This window comes from Pholcus phalangioides, unplaced genomic scaffold (genome assembly GCF_987345545.1).
Source record: "Pholcus phalangioides strain wild (caught in Gottingen) unplaced genomic scaffold, Ppha-v1.0 ptg000008l_1, whole genome shotgun sequence".
Classification (NCBI taxonomy): Eukaryota; Metazoa; Arthropoda; class Arachnida; order Araneae; family Pholcidae; genus Pholcus; species Pholcus phalangioides.
Genome location: NW_028301601.1, coordinates 46,488,765 through 46,511,875, shown reverse-complemented (window position 1 = coordinate 46,511,875; position 23,111 = coordinate 46,488,765). Strand labels below are relative to the sequence as shown.

Here is a 23,111-nt window from a genome sequence, read left to right as displayed (position 1 = left end):
ACATCCCCCTGTGAGGGACACGAAATTTTTTTATTTGTATTCATTTTAACAATGAATAAAATCCAGCGCCGACCAATCAAGGAGCCGGGACCCAATTCGCAGATTTTTATGGGGCCCCCCAGACCTTGGATATACCTTGGGCTTCCGCTATTGCAAATGTTAAAGCAGCAGAAAAACAGTGCAATCCGGGTTTTGCCCTTGGAAATGAAACCTTTTAACTTCCCCATGATGTGCAGTGCCACGCCCTGGGTACCCCGACCCTCTGTATTGCGAGCACTGGTGATATATGCATATTATACATATATATATATACCTCTCTGCATGGCCCCCACAAGGGCAGGGGTCGAAACGATTCTTACCGCTTTTTGATTTTTCACACTATAAATTAACCACAGAGGAGCCCTGCTGCAGAATGTGGTGGCCACGCTTTCCGGTACACACACATAATTTGGTCCCGATGGGTCAAACGGTTCCCGATATATTCAAGAGTTAAATGAAACTTCACCCAAAATCGTTACCGATTTCCGTAACACACCAAAAGTAACAAATTACCGTTGCATAGAAACGGGCCGCCTTCGAGTTTGTGATTTCATATTATAGAATAAATAAATATATATTTCTCACTTTTTTGGAACTCTCAAAATTTATCATGAACCCTGAAAAACTTTCCCAATATTTTTGGATAATTTTTGTGCCGGTATTGGGTATGTGGTTCAAAATAGAGAAATTTTTACATGCCCCGAGCGTGTTGGAAATAGATTTGTCCAGTCCTGTAGCATATAGATAGGATTTCATATTTTATATCTTGTGGTGTATCTAAAATGGTCCATTCCCGAGGGGGGGGGGGGGCGAATGTAAAAGCGCTAAAATTACCTGGCAAAAAAACATGATTTTATACATTAATTAGGTGTTTTAAATGTTTATGAAGTGGATTTTTCTTTCTTTTGAAATTATCATGGCAAAAACAAATCGAGATTTTAAAAGTGTGAAAGGAAAATTGCAAGTTCGTAGTCCGTTTATTTTAGTTGGTATAAATGTAATATTTTTTATTGTTATTGTAGCTCACGTGTTATCTGACCAAAGAAAAATATTGAAGTCTAATACAATGACTATTATTTTATTCATTGAAATGTTGAACGATGAGATGACCAGTTTTTGAGTTCATATTTTGTTGATTACACTAGTGCATAGTATATAAAAATATACTATATGTACCTCAAGCCTTGACAAATCCGAGGCGCCATGTCGCACACGACGTCTTAAAAAAATCGGCATTGGTGGTTGAAATTTTCTTGTGTGCGTTGACTAAAGCCAGAATTATACGTGGTAATAAAGTGGAAAAATATATGTTAAAAAAAATGCATTAAAAACGCTAAAATAAACACTGAAATGTTCCGAAATGTGCACTAAAAAGAAGTACAGATAAATCTTTATTCAAATAATCCACGAAATCAAAAATATATACAAAAAATGAAAGCAGATTCTTCTAATGCCGGTCTTCCACTAAAAGGGAAAAATATATGCAAAAATTGAAAAAAAAAGAATGTAGGCCTGCCTACACACATTTGAAAGCACCCAAAAATACCCCTGTGAAAATATGATTTAAAAATGCCAAAATATGCATGAAATAGATGTTAAAAAATTCTTCAATACGCCCTACGTTATAGGTAGGGTTACCAGATTCGTAAACTGAGAAAGAAAGGCGCCCACGCACACAACCTCAATAACGTCACTTCTCCCAATTTTCACATGAGATGGTGCCACTATTCCGACCGATAAAACCAACCACAACAATAGTTTTTCCCACTCTGAACAGAACCGCTAAAACAAAGCAAAAAACAGAAAAATTCTGGGAACTGATGGCTATTGAATAATGTGCGTGGGAAAAAAAACACTCATTCATAGCGATTAAGAGGTGTTCAAAGTGGGAAAGGGGCGAGAATGTTTCAAAGTGGGTAAAAAAAAAAGAAATTCAGGAAACCTGAAAAGGACAAAAGTGCGGATTTTCCGAAACAAGGAGGACGCTTGAAATGACACCTTGAATGACACGCTTAAAGTGCAAAAATATGTAATTGCATCTGCATGTAATCCGGGCTCTAGTGATGACTAAATTGAAGTCTGAGGACAACACTAAACTTTTTGAAATTTGTGGAACAGTTTCCCACCAAAATTGGATAATGGTTGTTAAGTCCTGCCCGGAAAAGCTTAAAAAAATTATTTTGGCCATTTTTCTTAAGGAAAAAAATTTTTTTTTTGTTCTTATAGAGAATTTGGCTGATGTCCAACGTATTTTTCGAAGTGTTAAGCCCTGATGTACGTATTCGTACCATAATATACACTACTATTCTATTTTGTACAAGAGTACATTGGCGTACGTAAAGGGGAGGTTTTGGAGTTCTAACCCCTCGCCTTGAGCCAAGATTATAGTGTTGTTTTGCAGGAAACAAAGTAACCCCCCCCCCCCTCCAAAAGGAAAACAAATCTGAAACCTCCCCTCTCAAGAAAATTCTGCGTACGCTTGTGCAAGAGTAATACATTGAGTATTGCTACTCGTGGAAAAATGGATTACAAATACACTCACAAAGATACATTTTATTCCATTTTTTAACACTATTGTAGGTGCAATTTCTGTGTGTACATTCCACCAGTCATTTTTGGGAATGGCCTTCACTGGGTCTCAGCGTGACAAATTCATAATCAGGGCCGTCTTAAGAGCATCATGGGTGCCAGATCATGAGCAGCAACGGGCCAAGTGGTTTTTTTGAGGCCCTACCAGGTAAATTCTAAAAAATTTTAACCACTTCTCATTTTTGTGAGGCTCCTCTGCTCTTGAGGCCCCTTGGCCCATGCGTTAAGACGGCACTGCTCATAACCTAGGTTATGAAATTCTTTCCTAGCATGGAACCAAAGACACTGGTCTGACACTTTCGGCAAGTCATGTCCCAAGTTTATCCGGAAGTTTGTAATCCAATGCATTTTGTTCGGGCAGGGGTCTCAACTTTTTGCACCACCATGGCTCCTTTGCCCTAGTGAATGTCTAACCATAATGCCCCAGGACAGCCTAATAAAGATCTGCTTCAAAGTGCCGAAAAGCAGGGCTCAAAAAAATTGAAACAAAAATCAGGTGTCAACCAAATTATTTGAGCCAAGCATAATTTTTTTATGTCAAACGCAGGTCCGTTATTTGGGGGGGGGGGCGGCTTTTGAGAATACACTAAAAATGGTATATATACATAAATTGAGTACATGTCCTTTGCGCTCCCCACCCCTCTTGGAAAAAGTTAAATGACGGTTGGTCAAACTGTAGCACAAATTCCCTCCCCTTAAAATGTTCGAGAACTTGGAGACACTTTGCTATGTTGGTTGACAAGCGTAATGTAAATTATCACCATTGCGTCAAATAACAAAGTTTTTCATTTTCGGGGGGGAGACATGTCATTGACCATATGTCCCTTTGAGTCTGCATGTCTCGTTTGGAGCGGATGACAATTTTTTTGTTGGCGTAATTTGATTGGAAAGTAGTAAAGACAGGTAAATTAACTTGCTGGTTAGCGATGATCGGCGCCTTGGTACTCTTAAACTACGTTTTTGCACAAGGGGAAAATCCCTTTTATATTAACTCTTATACAGACTCTAGATATGCGTAAAAACCTCCCTAATTCTAACTCACCGAAGTTGGCAGCTATGCCATGGTGATGCCTTTTAGTATCTGGAAGTTCATCACCACCCAGGGGTGGCTTGAGCTTACCTGCCGCCCGAGTGCGAATAAGTATATACCGCCCCCAATGGCGACCCTGGCAGGAGGTTGACAGGGCTTCAGTGAAGAGGATCGCGAGATAAAATTTATTCTTTCAGAAGAAAGCCGCACGTCATTGTTTACCGTGCAAAATATGCGTGGCCATACGTCTTGCTTTTGCAATAGAATTTTTGTGTCAAAGGTGTTTCTGGTGTTCCAGGGACCAGACAATTGAGAAGCCGAATTTTTCCTTTGCTTTCATTTGACTATTGTGGAACAATTTCTAAGAGGGCATGCCCAATCCCCCATCCTAGAGCAGGACCCCTAGGCTGGGATCTTTTGTGGGCCCCCTCCAGTCAGACTTCTCACGAGCCCTTCTATACAGGGTGATAGTACACACCGATACCAACGATTGTCATCAAAGAATGCATGGTCTAACATGAAACGCAAACGTGCAGCGCATTTCGAAACGGCCGCTCCGCAAACGTTAAAACGGCATTTCTGTTGAAATTCATCGGGAGATAAAAAACACCATGTAACCTGGGGAAATACGCTAAGTATTTCATACTGAAATTCATGTCAGCTTTTTCAGTATTACTTCAGTGCGCCATTATCCCGTACGTTACAACGGTCGCACGTTGGAATAACTTCACAGGGCTAGCGCCCACGCCTTTTATTCACTGTGAGGCAGAATTGAATACCGTTTCTCTCTTCTTCCCTAGTTTTTGTTGTTTCTCTGTAATGCTTGTTATGTGTAGTGCTGCCATCTGCCACTAGTTTTCCTAACTATGAGTGAAGTGTTATGATTGAATGATTTATCGTTGTAGGACTGTTGCTCTCTGTGGCGAGACTTTTTAACGGGGAGATCGGCTCGCATTTGCGCCTTGAAGTTGGGAACCAACTTAGCCAACAGAACCAAGCCCACAGAAAACCAACTTCAGCCGACCACCACTGTTGGGTTCGAACCCGGATCCTCGCATCGCGAGTCCGTCACTATAACCACTCGACCACCACAGCGGCATAGTTTCGTATAATTTTTGTTTTTTTTCATACCATAAATTCATTATCGAGGAACCAGTGAAAAATCTGGTCTCTAAGGCCCCCAACAAAGACCCCAGCCTAGCGAAACCTGCTGCAGGACTTGGGTGCGATAAATGCATCCAGTCTTCCCAACTACTACGGGTCGTAGTCGTAGTCTTCCCGACTAGGCCAGTCCGTCCTATAGATATTGTATCTAGGAAGTAATGAGTCCCGCATATACCGGGTGACTCGAAGCGTTACGCCAGCCAGCAATAGCAGTTTTTTTTTTTGCCTTGTAGCATTTGCAGCGAATTCACGATGGCACTAACAATTTTAAGGAATTAAAATTAATTTAATACTCTAGAATGCTTTAAGACATTCATTTTTAAAAATATTGTTTGTGCTGCTATCTACTTTCGAAATCAGAAATGCCTTATGTGGTGATGACGCCACTGAGCTATAAGGAATGTTTACGTATAGCTCAGTGGATGACGCTCAGGTATAAAAAACTAAATTTTTCATTTAGTTTTGCTCCTCATAAACAAAGCTTATAAATTGACCTGAAAGATCAAACTTCCAGTTCAGTATCTCTCTTTTTCGAGACCCCCGGACACATCCAAAACAAAGGACCAAAGGCAACATCCACACAAGCAGACGACAGGTAAGATCGTGAAAAGTGAATTTTTCCACATTCCACTTTATAGTAATGTGCTGCCATCTAATCTCAAATTTAAAAGTGACTCATGTGGTGATGAAGAAGTTTAAAGGAAAAAAACTATATTCTTTATTCCACTCAGTTCCTTGTGAACAAAGCTCATAAACTGAACTGAAAATTTAAACTAAAAGTTCGGTCATTTTATTTGAGAATAAGGAGTCGTCCAAAACAAAGAACCTCTTTTAATGAGCAGACGACAGATAAGAAGTTGATTTTGTCTGGTTCCCTACAAGCTAAGCTCACAAACAGAACTGACAGTTTGAACTTCCAGTTCAGTATTTTTTTCAGGACACAAGGAGACGTCCAAAACAAGTAACCTGCAGCAGACGACAGAGATTCTGAGGCTTGCATCGAGCTTATATTACTGGAGGGAGCATCCGGCTGCCGCGACGTCGTCTACATCTAACAAGGATACCAAACACGATCCCCCATAGAGATTAATGTTAAAATTGCCGATTTTAGCATAGAAATGCGGAAATTTAGTAAGGTTTTCCGCCTCATCAATAATTTTAAAAATTGAATTGAATTTTTGATTTTCGAAATATTGAGTTCGCTTAGAGATACAAAACCTAGAAAATTAAATATAAAATAATCAGCCAGACCCACTTTTGAGGTGGATATCCATGCAATAACATTAATTTCAGCTTTTTATTTATATCTTCTCAAGCACGAAAATGGAAATTAATGTCCCCGTATTGTCTTATATTATCCAATTGCATCAATCCATATAGTTAAGGATGTTTTGAAATTAATTCTGGAATTATTTCTTTCATTAATGCTGATGTTATTTCTTTTACTGATGCTGGAATTATATCTCATTAATTTTGGAACTATCTTTACTTTAATTCTGGAATTACCGCTTTCGTTAATTTTGGAATTATCACTTCATTAACGCTGAAATTACTTCTTTCATCGATTTTGGAATTATCACTTCCATTAATTCTATAATTTTTTCTCCCATTAATTCTATAATTTTTTCTCCCATTAATTCTATAATTTTTTCTCCCATTAATTCTATAATTTTTTCTCCCATTAATTCTATAATTTTTTCTCCCATTAATTCTATAATTTTTTCTCCCATTAATTCTATAATTTTTTCTCCCATTAATTCTATAATTTTTTCTCCCATTAATTCTATAATTTTTTCTCCCATTAATTCTATAATTTTTTCTTTCATTAATTTTGGAATTATCCCTTTTTCTTAATTCTGGAATTATTTCTTTCATTATTAATGCTGAAATTATCGCTTTCATTTATTTTGGAACTGAAATTATGTTTCATTAAAACTAGAATTTTTCTTTTATTTATTCTGGAATCATCTTTCATTAATGCTGGAATTATCACTTTCATTTATTTGGAGCTGAAATTATCTCTTTCATTAATTTTGGAATTATCTTCCATTAATTTTGGAATTATCTTCCATTAATTTTGGAATTATCTTCCATTAATTTTGGAATTATCTTCCATTAATTTTGGAATTATCTTCCATTAATTTTGGAATTATCTTCCATTAATTTTGGAATTTTATTACTTTCATTAATTTTGGAATTTTATCACTTTCATTAATTTCGGAATTTTATCACTTTCATTAATTTTGGAATTTTATCACTTTCATTAATTCTGAAATTATCACTTTCATTTATTTTGGAACTGAAATTATCTCTTTCATTAATTTTGGAACTGAAATTATCTCTTTCATTAACAAAAGAATAGAGAACTCGTAAAGATGAAAAATATTAAATTATTTATTTTTCACTAATACTGGAATCATTTCTTTCATTAATGCTGGAATAATATTTTTCGTTAATGTTGAAAAATTTCCTTCATCAATTCTGGATTTTCCTTCACTAATTCAGGAATTATTTCCTTTATTAATTACTAGCTACAATACCCGGCGCTGCCCGGGTTTTCTTCAATGAGGCTTTTTGGATCATGCGATATCTCCCTCTTTCTTTGAGGGACATGCAAACCGTGTCTAAGTTAACCAATATGGCGACGTCCTGCGCGACTCATGAAAGAAATAAATATAAATTTAAAGAAACGTAGAAATGAATAGTCCCCCCCCCCCCTTTTTTTATGGGTGTAAGGTATTTCGATTCCCTCCCCCTGAACTTCAAGTTATCTATTTCTACCTGTTTGAGCTTCCAAAAATGCTTAATTAAAGCTGTGGAATTTTTTCGATGCACTTTACGGGTCCCAAAACTAATTTTAAAAACATCCTAAACTATATGAATTTATGCAAATAAATATCAAAAGACAATACGGAGAACTTAATTTTCATGCTTGAGAAGATATAAATAAAAAGTTGAAATCAATGTTATTACATGGATATCAAACTCAAAAGTAGATCCGGCAAATTATTCATATTTTTAATTTTCTGGGCTTCGTATCTCCAAGTGAATTCAATTGAATTCAATTCAATTTGAATATTTCAAAAATCGAGAATTCAATTTAATTTTTAAAATTATTGATGTGGCAGGAAACCCTCCCACTAAATTTCCGTATTTATGCAGTTAAAGCGGCAATTTTAATAGTGATTTCTATGAGGATCACCCTTTTCCTGACCCTCAAAGCGATGATGGTGATGATTATGACGTCTATTCAAAAAGTCTCATTACTGAGAGTATTGAAAATGTAGCAAACCATTATAAAGGCATAAACTATTATACATAACTCGCAGCATTAAAGAAGTGACAAACCATTGTAAAGACATAAACACGTCTGAAACTCATCGCTAGGGAACCACGGTAACCAAAGTAAACGTTCGGAAAGTGATTGTTGAGGCCCAAAAACCATTGTTGCCGGACAGTTTTTTGCCCATTTGGGGCATTTGCCCTGGTCTGACGAAATTTTAAAGTAGCCTATCGTTCAAGTCGGGTCCCATTTGGTATATATGCAAAATTTGGCGACGATCGATCTAAAATTGTAGATTTGTATAGAGAACATACACACACACAGACACACAGACACACAGAAAATCAATTATATATATATATAAATAATAATATAAGATATAAGATAAGATAAGAAGATTATTTCTTTCATTACTTCTGGAATAATTGCTTTTATCAATTCTGGATTTGTTTCCTTCATTAATGCTGAAATTATCTCTTACATTAATTCTAGAATATTTTCTTTCATTAATTCTGGAATTATCTCATCGATGCTGAAATTATTTCTTTCATTTATTGTTTTAAATTCCTGTGGGTGCCATAAGAAAACAACGGGGATTGATTGATTCACCGAGTCACGTGATGTTCCGACAAAAGATGTTGGGGGACACAGATCTCAGCGCTGCCAAGGCGGAGACCGCAACGTCATATTTTCTCTCCAGTAATATAAGCTCTATGGAGGCTTGATTTATATACTGTTGGTGGTGCCATCTAATCTCGAAATTTCAGGCAACTCATGCGATAATGGAAAAAAAAAAGAGAGTTCTTTGTTATTTTTTAGCATAAAATTTTTTTATGAGATGAAAATTTCGGTAACAAAATTCGTACATTTGCAATAATCGATTTTTTTTAGAGGGGGCCGCAAAATTTTTTTTTGCATTGGGCGGTGAAATTCCTTCAAGCCCGGACCTGTCTCCGATTTTGGAATTTAAGTATCTCAGAGAATAATGAAATATTAAAAATATGTGATTTGTTTGTTGGGCTCAGAAGAGAAAGAGAAAAAACTGTCTAATTGGAAGTTAGAGGACTGGGGATCGAAATTTAAATTTTTTTATTTTGTGTACACTGTATTTTCATCCTCAAAACTCGTACTAGGTGATTTCTGGTCACATTTTGGTAATTTTTAAAATTAGAACCATACCACTACGACGAACGGTTGATGAGATAAAGGCTGTAACAATACTCCAAGGAGAAACCATTGAATCTTAGAATGACCATAATATTACCAGTAGGCAGGGTCGCAACTAGTGAAAGGGGGGGGGGGAACAGGTGGGTCTGGTATCCCGGGCGCATTACAAAAGGGAGCGCAAATTTAACCATTTAACCTATCCTTCATCGTTACGAGGGGGTGCCTAAATGAGTGGTTGCCCCGGCTAACCAAGTTTCCAGTTGCGGCCTTGTCAGTAGATATCTTATTTCTGACGAATCACAGTTAAATTGGGTATTTTTTCTTTTAGATACATTCTCAAGTTTGTAATTTACAGCTGGTACCATTTGTTATACTTCTATAGATCAAACTACAGAAACTCTCTCAGAAAAATCGCTTTGTATGTGGGCGTATGATAATGTTAAGACAGCCCTGGGCGTACTTTATGAAAATTGTTAAAAGCTAATCGAAAAACTCAGCAATAATGTGAAGTCTAGTTTGCAATATTATTAGTTTCTCATCTTTTGTGCCATCCTTTGTGATAACAATCTTCAACTATACAATCAAGTGTTCTTGAAATTTTAGGATCTTCTATCGGATGATTAATGTTGAAAAAAAATTTTACATTAAAAAAAAAATATCATTTGATATCTTTTTGTGGTGCCCTTTTTTGTACTGATGTCCTAAGCTCGTGCTTATTTTGCTTAATGGTTAATCCGGCCCTGGCCGCGACGAATGGTTTGATGTCCAGTATTTCGGTTCTTTTCTTGCAGACAACTTTCAAAGAGCTAGATTCGATTCATTATCTGCTTTGCTTTTAGATCTGGAAAACAAAACAAAAAAATCCTTTGGCTCAAAAATTGAATCATTTAAAAAAAATCTTGAAAATTTACGTTTTTTTATTCTTTCAAATGTTCAGAAAACCAATATAAAAATACTCAAGATTTAAACAACGGTGGTGTAATGCGAATTACAGTTATATAAGTAATTTATAATATGATTTTGAAAAATTTAATACGTTGGGGGTAGTTATTCTCAAAAATAATTATTATATTATATAACAAATAAAATGCAATTAAAACCATTGAATTTTTGTGATATTTTCTTTGAGGTCTATGCGGCGGGGGAGGGGTTATTTTCATCGAAGTTCCAGTTGTACGATTTTCACCCCATACGCGACGTTTTGACGTGGCCTCTTGAACGTCGTGTAAACGAGGTTCCAGTTGTGGGGAAAAATGACCTCAGGCAAGTGAAGCTTTTAAGATTTGCTAGTAAGAAAATCGATTAGAATTCAACATCATGAAGCTCAATTGGCCATCCGCGGGCACAGAATGCAAAGAAACAATTCAAAAGTTCCGCATCTTTGGAGGAAGACACTCATAAAATCCGCGTGTAGGGGTCTTGAGTTTCCGGAATACCAATTCCAAGGAAGTCTTTTTATAAAAAATTGCTTCAGGTGAAACAATAAAAAGAAATATTTCAGAAAAAATCAGGGTTCCAGGATTTTTTGGAGTTCCGTCACTTTTGATTCCGCGAAACCCTAAAAAAAGCTCTCACGGAACACAGTTGGAAAACCCAGTCCTAGATACTACGTCTATAAGCTAATCTAGGAGGTATTGGCTATTGTCAGTGCCGTCTTAACGCATGGGCCCACCCGGGCACGGCCCGGGGATTTCAGAAAAATGAGAATTAGTTGAATTTTCCGATGATTTAACAGGTAGAGCCTCAGTGAAATGATTGGTCACTTGGTCCGAGGGCCCATGATGCTCTTAAGACGGCCTTGCCTTTAGATGCCAATAAAGTGCACGATCCCCCCCCCCCACCACATCCTGGAACAGGGGCCCGTAGGCTGCGCTCTTCAGCGGACTCCCTCTACAGTGAATTAATAGCATGAAAAAAAAAAAGAAGAAAGAGAGGAATGTCCCATGCCCCAGGCCTAAAGCTCCGCCAGCCATGCTTTAGCCGGTGTTGGCCAGTCCCACTCTCGTGAGCGAACCATGATACAGCGACAGCTTTGCTACAAGCTTTTGTACACAATACAGTGGATCCCGCTTATAACGACTTAGTGCGACTTATTTTCCAGGTGCCACAAATCTTATTAATTACCTAAAAATGTGTATTTTTTATAAATTTTTATTATGAGCATCTCGAGTTAATTATAATAAATCTATGTCCGAAGAGTTATGACCCTGCCTCGAGTCCAGTTGCGATGTTTGTTGAATTGTGTTTCATGAAGTTTAAAACGTTTATTTTTAATAGGGCATATCTACAAAATACAGTGGAACCTCGATTATACGTCACTCAGTTATACGACTTTTACGTTTATACGATGTTTGGCTTCGGTCGCAATTGGTTCCTACACATTTTAATGCCAAAATAATTCATTCATTTATTCAACTCAAAAAGCCTCAATTATTCGACATTTTCACTTTAACTCGAACTCGGAATCTTTTGGGAAAAAAAAGTCATTTATATCCATCAAATGAGATCAAAATTTTTGTATGCCGTGAAAACGCCTTGCTGCAACAGTTCTTCTTGCATATTGTCACCACAAAAGCTATACATTTTAGGGTGATTGCTGACGTATACAAAAATTGCTAGTGAGATGGAGTGGACACTTAAGTGATTTGTTTATTGCTTCTTTCTAAGAATACGCAGATGCGTCGAGAAATGGGTTTCAATTGTTTTGACGGTCATATGCCCTCTCAGAATTTTTTTCTCCCAATGTTTTTAGCGTTATCCCGAGAGAGTAAGAAAGTCTATTGTAAGCATTTGGAGGGTACATGTCTGCCGAAAAGAGACAGATACGTTACACTTGCACAGTAAGTTCTTTCGATCAGTTCCTGTAGAATTTTCTTTCGATGTGGTGCTTTGCTTGCTGACAGGGCTGTCTTAAGAGCGTCATGCGCCCCCCCCCACGGGTTAATTGATTTTTCTGAGGCCCTACCTGGAAAATTCTCAAAAATTTTAATTAGTTCCCATTTTTGTGAGGCCCTTTTCTCTTGAGATCCCCGAGCCGTGTCCGGGTGGGCCCATGCGTTAAGACGACACTGCTTTCTGACTGTCAAATCCGCCGTTTGTAATGGCGAAAAAACAAAAAACCCTCTCTCTAAAAAACTGGAAATTTTGGAAGAATTCAACAAGAATTTTAAATTAATAACGAAAAGTTAACATAAAATAAATAATATAGTTTAACATTAAACTAGCTAATTCCAAACAAGATTTGAAAAAAATAAAAGTAGCGTATGCAGGATTTTTTCTCATCGGGGGGGGGGGGGGGGACATTCAACATTTTTTTCTTTTTTTTACTGAAAAAATACACCATAATCTTCTCTCAGGAGGGAGGGGGCGGCACTAGAATGTGGGGCCACGGACTCCCCAGGGACAGTTTATATAACGTCGTAGGTAAAACTGTTGCATTGAAGCCACGGGTGTTCGAGCACCCCAGTATTTTTTCGCATACGTCCGAGCGAACAGGAATTTATTAAAAAATCAGAATTTTTTTACACGAAGCTCAAGCCGAGCACTAGCGCCAACAGCTCTAAAACAGTTCCGATACACCCCTGAATTTAATTCCCTTCTCTTAGACTGAGCTTTTAGATTCCAGTACCATGAATAAATCTGTAACGTTGAATGAAACATGTCAAATAAAAAAATTAGAAATTAATTCCCAATCGTATCTTGCCGAGAAAAACCGTAAAAACTACTGAGTATGATATAATGGACAAATAACTATATAATGCCGAATAAACAGCTAGAGAACTATATAATGACGAATTCTCATAGTATAAACTTATATCCGGTCCTTGGAGCCCGAGCCCACTTAACATTTGCCATCTCGATAATACATATAGAAATCCAGTATTGGGTTTGAGCCCTCTAAATATTTTTAGTACTTCACGCCTTTTGCATATTGCACTTGATAGCACTTGATAGCATTTAATTTGATAACGCATCAGTCAGTTTCAAATTCTCTCTCGCTGTGAAGTTATTCTATTATACAACCCCCTTAGAGGAGGTGCAATATATCTCCTCTAAGGTACAACCCCATAACCTAAGAAAAGAAGGGGAACAATTTTTCGAGCGAAAAACATGTTTTTATCTACTCGCAAAAAAATTCTCAGGGTTACTTTCTTTTCTCAAAGCAGCACACACATGGCAAGCTGTGGGGTTAGCTTGAATACGCTGCTACGGATGAAAGGACGGGCGGCTCTACGATCGTGTGTGACTACTCAGGGCACCGAATCAAGAGCAAGAAAAAAGAATAGACGCGGAAAAATTTAGAAAAAACCCCGTTTTATATATTATCTGTAAAATTTGAAGCTATGAATGTATTTGATGGAATTATTCTCGCAGAAAAAACTTATTCATTTTTCGACTGGCTGGAAACGAAGCTGTGAGTTTCGGGATCGTTTCTACTGATGCGGCTTATACGGCGGAGGAGTACCGAAACCATGTCTCGTACGCATAATTTTCTCGAGGGGGAGGTTTCGGTTTCAATGTTTTTTCTTCTGGAGTGGGGTATTTTTTTTTTTTAACGTTTCTTCCTGCACAAAATAACACTGTTATCTCGGCTCGGGTTCTAACCCCCTCCCCCTTTGCGAACGCCAAAATGCTCGCACGACGGGTGACAATATTTTGCTCAAGCCTTCCATGGTTGTCAGTGAATGAAATTCGTATGTGGATCAGGGCCATGGTAAAAAATTTACTTCGGATAGGGCTGACGGGGTTCTAGCCATTGGTTCCGGGATAGGATTCATATTTTTTATTCATTTTAGAATAACTGTTAATTCTGTTAATTCACTGTTAATTCATTTTAGAGATATATGATAGGGCTATGATATAGGATATATAGCCCGTGTTAAGTCTGGCCTGCTGCAGGATGTGGGGCCATGGGTTGGGGTGACCTATATATATGTATTTTACACGCTACTCATGGCCCCTCTCCCACACATAGAAGTTCCGCAGAGGAATATGGACGAGGTGCACGTATGGTTCAGTAGTGCCGCCCCCCCCCCTTTTTCAAGTGTAAGCGAATAATATATTAGTGATAAAAAATCGCTTTCCCCCCCCCCCCATCTGTCCCCTTCAGTTAGCGCCTTCTGCGGCAGCGTTGCCCGCAAGATTCCAGGGCGGCCCTACCTGTAACTGGGAACTTTACTTGCCTAAAGCCGGGATTACACTATAAAAGTTTTGTGAAAGTGCTTTTATAAAACTTGAAAAATACAACCAATAAACGGATTTGGTTGCATTTCCACAAATGTGATCGTTCAGCTTAGGGGCCATTCAAGTATTACTAAGCAGATTTTTAGTCATTTTTGACCCCCCCCTCATTGTCAGCAAAAGTCAGCAAAACACTGACCCCCCTCCCCTTGTCAGCAAAATTTCGTCAGCAGCTTAGAATATTTCATACCTTCAAAAGGGGTGTTTGATGACTTAAGCAACCTTCAAACCCCCCTCCCCTCCTTGTCATCAAAGGTCAGCAAATCCGAACCCCCCCCCCCCGATGCTGACGTAATACTTGAATGTCCCCTTATTCGTTGTATTTTTCAAGTTTTATAACAACACTTTTACAAAACTTGAAAAAACCAACCAATAAAGTTCATAGGTTACATTCGAGCAAATGCAACCCATAATTTTATTGGTTGCATTTTTCAAGTTTTATAAAAGAACTTTAAATTTTTTTTTAGTGTAATACCGGCTTGAGGCTGGGATTACACAATAAAAGTTTGATAGAAATTCTTTTATAAAACTGGAAAAATGTAATCAATAAGTACACCTATTACATTCGAGCGAACTTAACTGATCTGCCTATTGGTTTCATTTTTCAAGTATTATAAACGAACTTTTATCAAACTTTTATAGTGTAACGCCAGCCTAAGGCCGGTATTACACTACGCCATAGTCTCCCAAACTTTTTATTCCATCGCCCCCTTCATCAGAAATTTTTTCCTCTCATCGTCCCCCAACTCAAGTAAACCCATAGGATCCTATGTTAAATCAGTAGGTTCTATCGCCCCCTTGGACAATTCCATCGCCCACAAGGGGGCGATATTGCCCACTTTGGGAAACACTGCACTACACTATAAAATTATGATAAAAGTTATTTTACAAAACTTGAAAAATGCAACCAATACTCACATTGGTTGCAACCGAGTGAATGTAACTGATACGTTTATTAGTTTCCTTTTACAAGTTTTATAAATGAACTATAAAAGTTTGATAAAAGCTCTTTTATAAAACTTAAAAAATGCAGCCAATAAAACTATCGGTTGCATTTATGCGAATGTAACGGGTACGGTTACTGGTTACATTTTTCAAGTTCTATAAAAAACTTTTATAGTGTAATCCCGGCCTTGAACAATTTTTGCCTGTAATTAGGGCTTGTTCTGGACATTTTTCAAGTGTGAGCAAATAATATCTTGGTGATAAAAAATCACCCACCATTGGCGCCTTCTGCCATGGCCCCAACATACTTCATACCTGGGACGATTCTTATTATTTTTTGCTTTTTCGCGCTATAAATTCATCATAAAAAGCGGCCCGTGAAGCACTGATCTGGGAGCCCGCAAACGATCCCAGCCTAGGGGGCCCTGCTTCAGGATGTGGGGGCAATGCCTTCTGCGGCCGCGTAGTTTGTAGGATTCCAGGTCCGGCCCTGCCTCCTACATCGTGGAGCAATGCCCCTTGACTGGAATCTTTGTCAGGTCCCCAGAACCAGACTCTTCACTGGACTTCTACATTGAATGTACAGCATGGGCCCCACATCCTGGAGCTGGGTTCTCTAGGCTGGGATCTTTGGTTGGGCCCCAAGGCATATTTGTCACGGGCCCTTCCATAGCAAATTTGTAGCATGAAATAAAAAAACGATAGTAATTGTCCCGGAGCCTTGACAGTCCTACCCTTAGGGAGGGGGGTTGGCATGACGCTGCTGTGGATGAAAGGATGACATTTCTTTTCCTCCACGTAGCGAAATGAAAATTAGAGTAATTGTCTTCGGCCGAAGCGTTTACGATGTATAGCTAGAAATTTTCGTTGCGTTTCGTGTGCCCTTGGGAGCGCGGCGCTCGCTCGGGAAGAGCGAGAGATCCGCATGCGCGACCTTCACCCATCGGGAAAGGATACGTATTCCTCCGTTTGAAGGATACACGGCAGCAACATCCCACCACTGGCTGTTGGACGGACGAAAACAATCCCGCTAGCGACGCTATCATCATCAACAAACTCGTGGCCGCAATGTCAGCTGTACCGAAAAGTGACCAGGAGAAGCGCAAGCAGATCAGTGTTCGAGGTATTGCGGGCGTCGAAAATATAGCCGAGGTTAAAAAGACTTTCAACCGGCATTTACATTACACGTTAGTCAAAGATCGTAACGTTGCGACTCAGAGAGACTATTATTTTGCTCTCGCTCATACAGTCAAAGACCATCTAGTGAGCCGATGGATAAGGACGCAACAATACTATTACGAGAAGGACCCGAAGGTAAAAAATTATTTGTGATAATTTTATAAAAGTCGCAATATAGGCTATATATTTGTGCGAAGAATTCACCCTTTTCCTTAAAACTAATTTATCAAATAATTTCTGAAGTTAATACGAATTGCTATGAAATTGTTCTGGTTTCTTTAAGAATTGTGTAGAAATAAATGGGTTAATATTCTCGAAAATTGAGAGAAAGACATTAAAGCAAAAAATAAAAAAATTAGTGATTTTTCATTTAAGAGTCGCATGATAAATTCAATTCATCCTAACAGTTTTTTTCCCCATAAATCTGTCAAATGACAGCTGCCATTGATCGTGGGGGTATTTTAGTTATTTTATATATTCCTCGAACAGAATTTAATCTTTTTTTCAAAAATGTGTGATATTTGCATGATACGATGCATGATATTGATAATGCTAACTTGTTTTCATCCTCATTTGCGTAATTACAATAATTGGCGTTTGGTGCGAGTTGCAATAATGAGTCACTTGAAACCCAGCAGAGATTTCAAGGTCATTTAATAGTTGGGCAATTTTTCTGTTGCTGGGGGGATGTTCAGAACTCTGAAATGAGGACGCGAGCTCATGGCCTGGTTTGGTTTCGTCATTTACGTGTGTTTACAACAGATGGCGCCACTATAACGACAGAAAACTACGGAAGATTTTCCAATCCAAACAAAAACTGGTGTACTGAATATTTTTCCTTCATGAGACTATCAGACATGCTATGCACACATACCTTCAATTGCGTATTTAACTTATTAATCTCACACAGCAATTATAAACAAACCTTTATTAATGAAGGTTTTTTTAAACCTCATTGATCAAGTAAATGCTGGGATATGCAAATTCATATACGTATATGAATATGTTCAATTCAAATACATATACATATTTATGTTCTAATGTTGCAGGGGTAATAGGTTCTCAAAGATTATTGAGTGAAAGCTATTGGAGCAAAAAAAAAAAAAAAAAATTGAATTTATTTTGCATTTGAGCAGCATGTGAAATTCAATTTATTCGAACAATTTTTTGTATAAATCTGTCAAGATAAATGACATCTGATTTTGATGGTGGATCTTCGTTATTTTATAGTTATTGAAGAGAATTTAGCCTAATCTTTTTTATGGTCATGATATGATGCATGATATTGAGAATGCTAACCTGTTTTCATTCTCATTTGCATAATCAGAATGTTTGGCTTTTTGTGAGAGTTGCGATAACCCCTGTTTTTTTATGGGGGAAAAAACTCAAGATTTCAAGGTCTAATGCAGGTATAGGAGACAAAAGTTGAACAGTAAGGAAATTTTTTCTGTTGCCTGGGGTTCAAAACTCCGAAATGAAAACGTGACGTCGTTGACATCATTTACATATGTTTACAACAGATGGCCCCACTATGCTGAAAAACCATAATTTTCCAATCCAAGCAAACTACTGTTACACTGCAAATTTTTTCTTCATGAGACTATAACATACTAATGTTATCTGAAAATATACTTTGGAAGAGTGATTTTGCTCCTCTCCAAAGTTTCAAGGGATATTTTTGTAAAAACGGATACAATAAAACCTTGTTTATCCAAACATCAATTTTCTGAACAACTCGGTCAACCAAACACCTTTTCAGCCCAACTCATTTTCAGTTTTCTATAGGCAATGATGTTCAACAGTTGGTATTTTCTTGGAACTTGAATCCTCTTATCTCCCAACTCCATAGCTCCGTTCTATTGTAAAATAATCCACTACCAAACAGTTGTACATACCGTACCTGTGAGCTATAGATGTGATATAGGTTCAAATCCAGGTACATTTTATGCAGTTATTATACTATTGACACAAGCAAAAGAATACATGAATAGGAGCAGATTCAGCTGCCATCTTTTTATTTTTTACCCGTTAATTTAACTTAATCCTATAAGTGTGCCTTAATGAGAGGGAGGAGTGCGTCGTCTTGACAACAAAACACTTCTTATTACGGTTTTGCCAGGGAGGGGGGTATCATTTGTTGCTAAATTTCAATTTATTCCTTTGCATCATCGAATTTGTGTCAAAATTGATTTTCCGAAATTTCCACTTTTCCAAACACCCTTCGGTCCAATGTGTTTGGATAATCGAGGTTCTACTGTTTTTATTAGTGAAAAATGACTATTAAAAATACCTAAAATTTGAAGGAGTATTTTCACTTCTCAACAAAACCTGGAAGAGTAAAATCGAATTTCGATGCTTGAATCACTCATCTAAATGCGTATTGTCAAACACTTGGACATATTATGCTCACATTCCCCTAATTATTTTTTTACATATTAATCTCATACTCATGAACCAACCTTCATTATTCCAACCCAATTAAATAGACATGCTCTGTATATCCCAACATTTATGTATTCTATAGTATAATGTAAATTGTCATTAAAATTATGACTGGGATAAAAATATTGAAATTTCATGAATTGGTGTGTAAAAAAAAAAAATAACTTAACGTTAATTCTTTTACCCACTTTTTCTTTTTTTTTTCTTTATTTTATTTTAAAATATAATTTTAATAAATCCTAAACTCTGATTAGATTGACATCTTGATCCACAATTAAATTAATTTTGTACAGTGTTTTATACAACCTTTCTTTCCTCTTGGCTGTAAAAAATGTCTCTTTCCGTGGTTAGAGATGATTGAAGATGTGGGTGCAAGAACCAGACAGTTCCACTTTTTTTCTGATTTTCATTTTTCCCCCATAAGGCAAAAGATCCTCTATCAATCCATGCAAGAACCATACAGCTCCAAACAATGGCAAAGAGATATGAAGGAAAATGAGCTGTACTGGTATCTTGCAGAGGCACAGAGATGATGAAAATATTGAAGGGGGAGGCTGTGTGAAAGTTGCAGGTTTCTCTTGAGTGCATTCGCATGAGAAGGAAGGTGCAATTGCATTGTTTTTCAGAAATTATTGGAAGGGGCTCAAATGGCCTCGGCTCAGCCCCTACGTTCCGGTGCTTATGGTATCTTGCGAGAAATATGACAGCTCCAGGAGCTGCCTTGTTTTTGCACTGAATTGGTTTAACTTGTGGTCACTTGGTGACAGTGATTTCCATGTTGCATCAGCCAGTCGCAATCCAGTGATGGTGATGCTAATGTTGCTGATTCCTGAAGAAATACTAACTGTTGTTTTTAAGTGATTTTGGTCAAGTTCTTTTTAAAAAGTTGACAAAATTTCATGATTATAGAAAAAAAATCTAATAAAATCTTAAAATAAACTTTTTACAAGTTACTTCTTGTAACCATTCAGTTTTAATGTGTTTGTAAAGATTTTTTGATTATCTACCAGGATTTCAATAAACCTGGCCACAGAATTCTAGTGTTGGGTGGAAAAAAACCAGACAGCTCCATTTTTTTTTTAAGTAAAAAAAAAACTTGGCAAAAAGTTGAAAAAGTAAAATCGTTCTGATATAGGAAAGAATTATTAATGTTTTACTCAAATTTGATATGTTTTAAAAAATGTTAAGTATTTTTGAAGTGTCTCTTGTCCGTTCTGAAAAATTTAGAAAACTGGAGCTATCTGGATCTTGGACCCACATCTTCAATTGTTATCTAAACCAAAGAGAAAAACCTTTTTTAAAGGCCCTTAGACTTTAATAGCAGTTTGAAAAAATGAACGCATGCATCCCAAAAAGTTTGTAAAGAAATTTAAGCTGAACAAAGAATAGACTTTCAATCAAAAAAAAAACTCCCAATACTTAATGTTTGCTTTTAATGCAAACCAGAGGCATTTTAACAGTTTTGAGGCCCAGAATTCTCAGGGACCTCCTTGAACCACGATTTTATGTACATGGCGGGATAATCTTCATTGATAAAGGCATAACATTATTACCAAATGGACAGGAATGGGAATTCGAAATTTATGAAAGAAATAATCACAAAATTAATGCAATAAATAACACGAGTACAGAGGCCATAACAGACAATGCCTGATGAGATGGCTGAGAAAAGATGCCCATAAAAAATATGGATGTCAGATATCCCTAAATTACAGCAACCAAAAATAAGCGCAAGGAAAAAAACTAATATTTATGATAAAATATTAATCACTGCTCCATAAAAATTATGACTGGCTTATCTAAGTATGAATAGCTCCTGCATTCATCCCATTATAAACTTGTCCATTGTGGTAGAATTTATGCATTATCAATCACAGAATTAATGTAATAAATTAGAACAGAATTGCCACAGAATTTATGGAAGAAGTTATTGCAGAATTAATGCAAATCCAGAATTAATGAGCAAACAATTACTCTAAAATTAATAAAAACTCAGAATATTGATGAAAGAAATAATTCCAAACTTGAATAAAGTTCAGAATTAATGAAAGAAAAATTTAAGGGAAATTGACAAACAATTCTAGATTTAGTGAAAGAAATAACTGCTGATTAATGAGATCTCTTTCCAGAATTTATGAAAAACAATATTCACAGAATAAAGAACAGATGTCAGACCCACTGGTTCATGGGCATTTGTCACCATACCTTATACATTGTAAAAACTATTCTGTGATAGAATTGAGTTATAACCAGTTCTAGAAGTTTGTGTTTATGTATACGTTTCGATTTCATATTTATAATTTTAAGTTCTTTTTTCCTTCTATAGAGAGTGTACTATTTGTCACTAGAATATTACATTGGTCGCTCTTTATGCAATACTATGATAAACTTGGGAATTCAAACGGCGTGTGATGAAGCATTGTATCAGGTACATATGTTTTATTTTGTTTCTTCTAAAGCATCAAAAGGAAAATTGAATTTACAGTAAAATAGATTTTTTTTTTCATTCTTAGAATATTTTTTATATTTATAAGTTAATCTACAACTTGCTTATATAACTAATGAAATCATGCTGTTCCCAAGAAATGCTGAGTGAATTATAGATGAATAAAATCTGATGGTAATGGCTGTAAATGAATCAAGTACCAGATGCCTGTCTCAATGCTTGGTTTTAGCAATTGCATAGAAAATTTTAGACAAGTGCAGATTTTCTAGTTGCCTTTTCATGATCTGGCATCTCTTATTTGCTGTGATGTAGATAGATTTAGGCATTGCTTTGTATTCTTTGAGAACAAAGCATAACCCCTTCCCCCAACTTATTAAAATTTATACTCGTCATTAACATTTGAAATTTATGGCATAGCATTTATAACGAACAATGTTTTCTATGCAAAAAGCAGTATTTTTATATGTTTGAAAATTATGGGAAGTCTGAAAAATACTGATGCGAGTCACAGTTGTGAGTTACCTAAAGTTTTCAAAAATCTCAGACAAAATTATTCAAGACAACCTTGTTTTCCTTTGTTTCTCAACCTTTTTTGATGTCACGGACCTCTCTGCAGTGAAAGTCAATGCACCGCAGACCCTCTGTGGTGCTGGCCTGCAATAGTTTGTAGACCCCCCTGTAACATCAGAAGGTCAAGTTTGATGCCCTCCCCATAAAATACAAAATTTGTTTTTTATAATATTTGCATATCAGAAAAAAATGAATAAATTACAATTTAACAGCAGAAAATGTGACATTCATGTAATGGTGGTAATTGAAAATGATCCTACTGCCCCTGTACAAAGTACACACTGACCCAAAGTTGAAAAATACTGATTAAAGTCATATCTGTTCATTTTCATGACTAAATGTACAGTTGAACCCCTGATATAACGAATCGGAAGAAACCACCAATTTTATTCATTAAATCGAAGTCAAGTTAATCAGGAACATAAACACACTCTAAACAATAAATTTTAAAAGCTACTTACTTTGGGGCTGCTGTTACAAAACATGTCTGACAACAATTGATAAAAAATATCTAAACTTAAGAATGAAATCAGGATACATGAAAAAATTACTTGATAAAAGTTTGTTTAATACGTTTAACATTATCAAATTCTGTCAAAATTGTCATTTTTTGGTAACTGAAAAATGTTTCCTCTTCGGATGGCCCGCCATTCTTTGCTTGTCAAGACAAAGAACAAGCTTGAAACATTTCTTTACTGAAATCATATGGCAGCATAATGTACATTATGAACAGCATAATGCTTGTTGGTACAGTATTGGTGTACAGTGTATGCAATCTGCCACTGAAACCTTTCCATGTACACTCTAAAGCCCTGTTTACATGTGCAACATTAGGGTATTGGGAGTTCTAGCTAGACTTTTTTCTTTCATAAGGAAAGAAATGGGGAGCAGTCATTGGTGAAAATTCTTGATGTAGGTTTTAAACTCGTTTTTTCTATTTCCCGTATAAATAGGGCTTAAATGGCTTTATTGCTGCTTTTATTCAAAAAATGAACAGATTTCTGCCCTTTTTTAAT

The 23,111-nt window shown here is 36.7% G+C and overlaps 1 protein-coding gene across 1 annotated transcript in view; it reads left to right on the top strand.

The window, feature by feature from the left end:
- Nucleotides 1-16,330: 16,330 nt before the first annotated feature.
- The window catches only part of LOC149084409 (glycogen phosphorylase-like), a 30,225-nt gene continuing 23,444 nt past the window's right edge, over nucleotides 16,331-23,111 (top strand). The window contains exons 1-2 of the mRNA XM_089234805.1: nucleotides 16,331-16,772; nucleotides 21,406-21,507. Of these exons, the coding sequence (XP_089090931.1) occupies nucleotides 16,527-16,772; nucleotides 21,406-21,507 (348 nt within the window). The 5' untranslated portion in view covers nucleotides 16,331-16,526. The remainder of the gene's footprint in view (nucleotides 16,773-21,405; nucleotides 21,508-23,111) is intronic.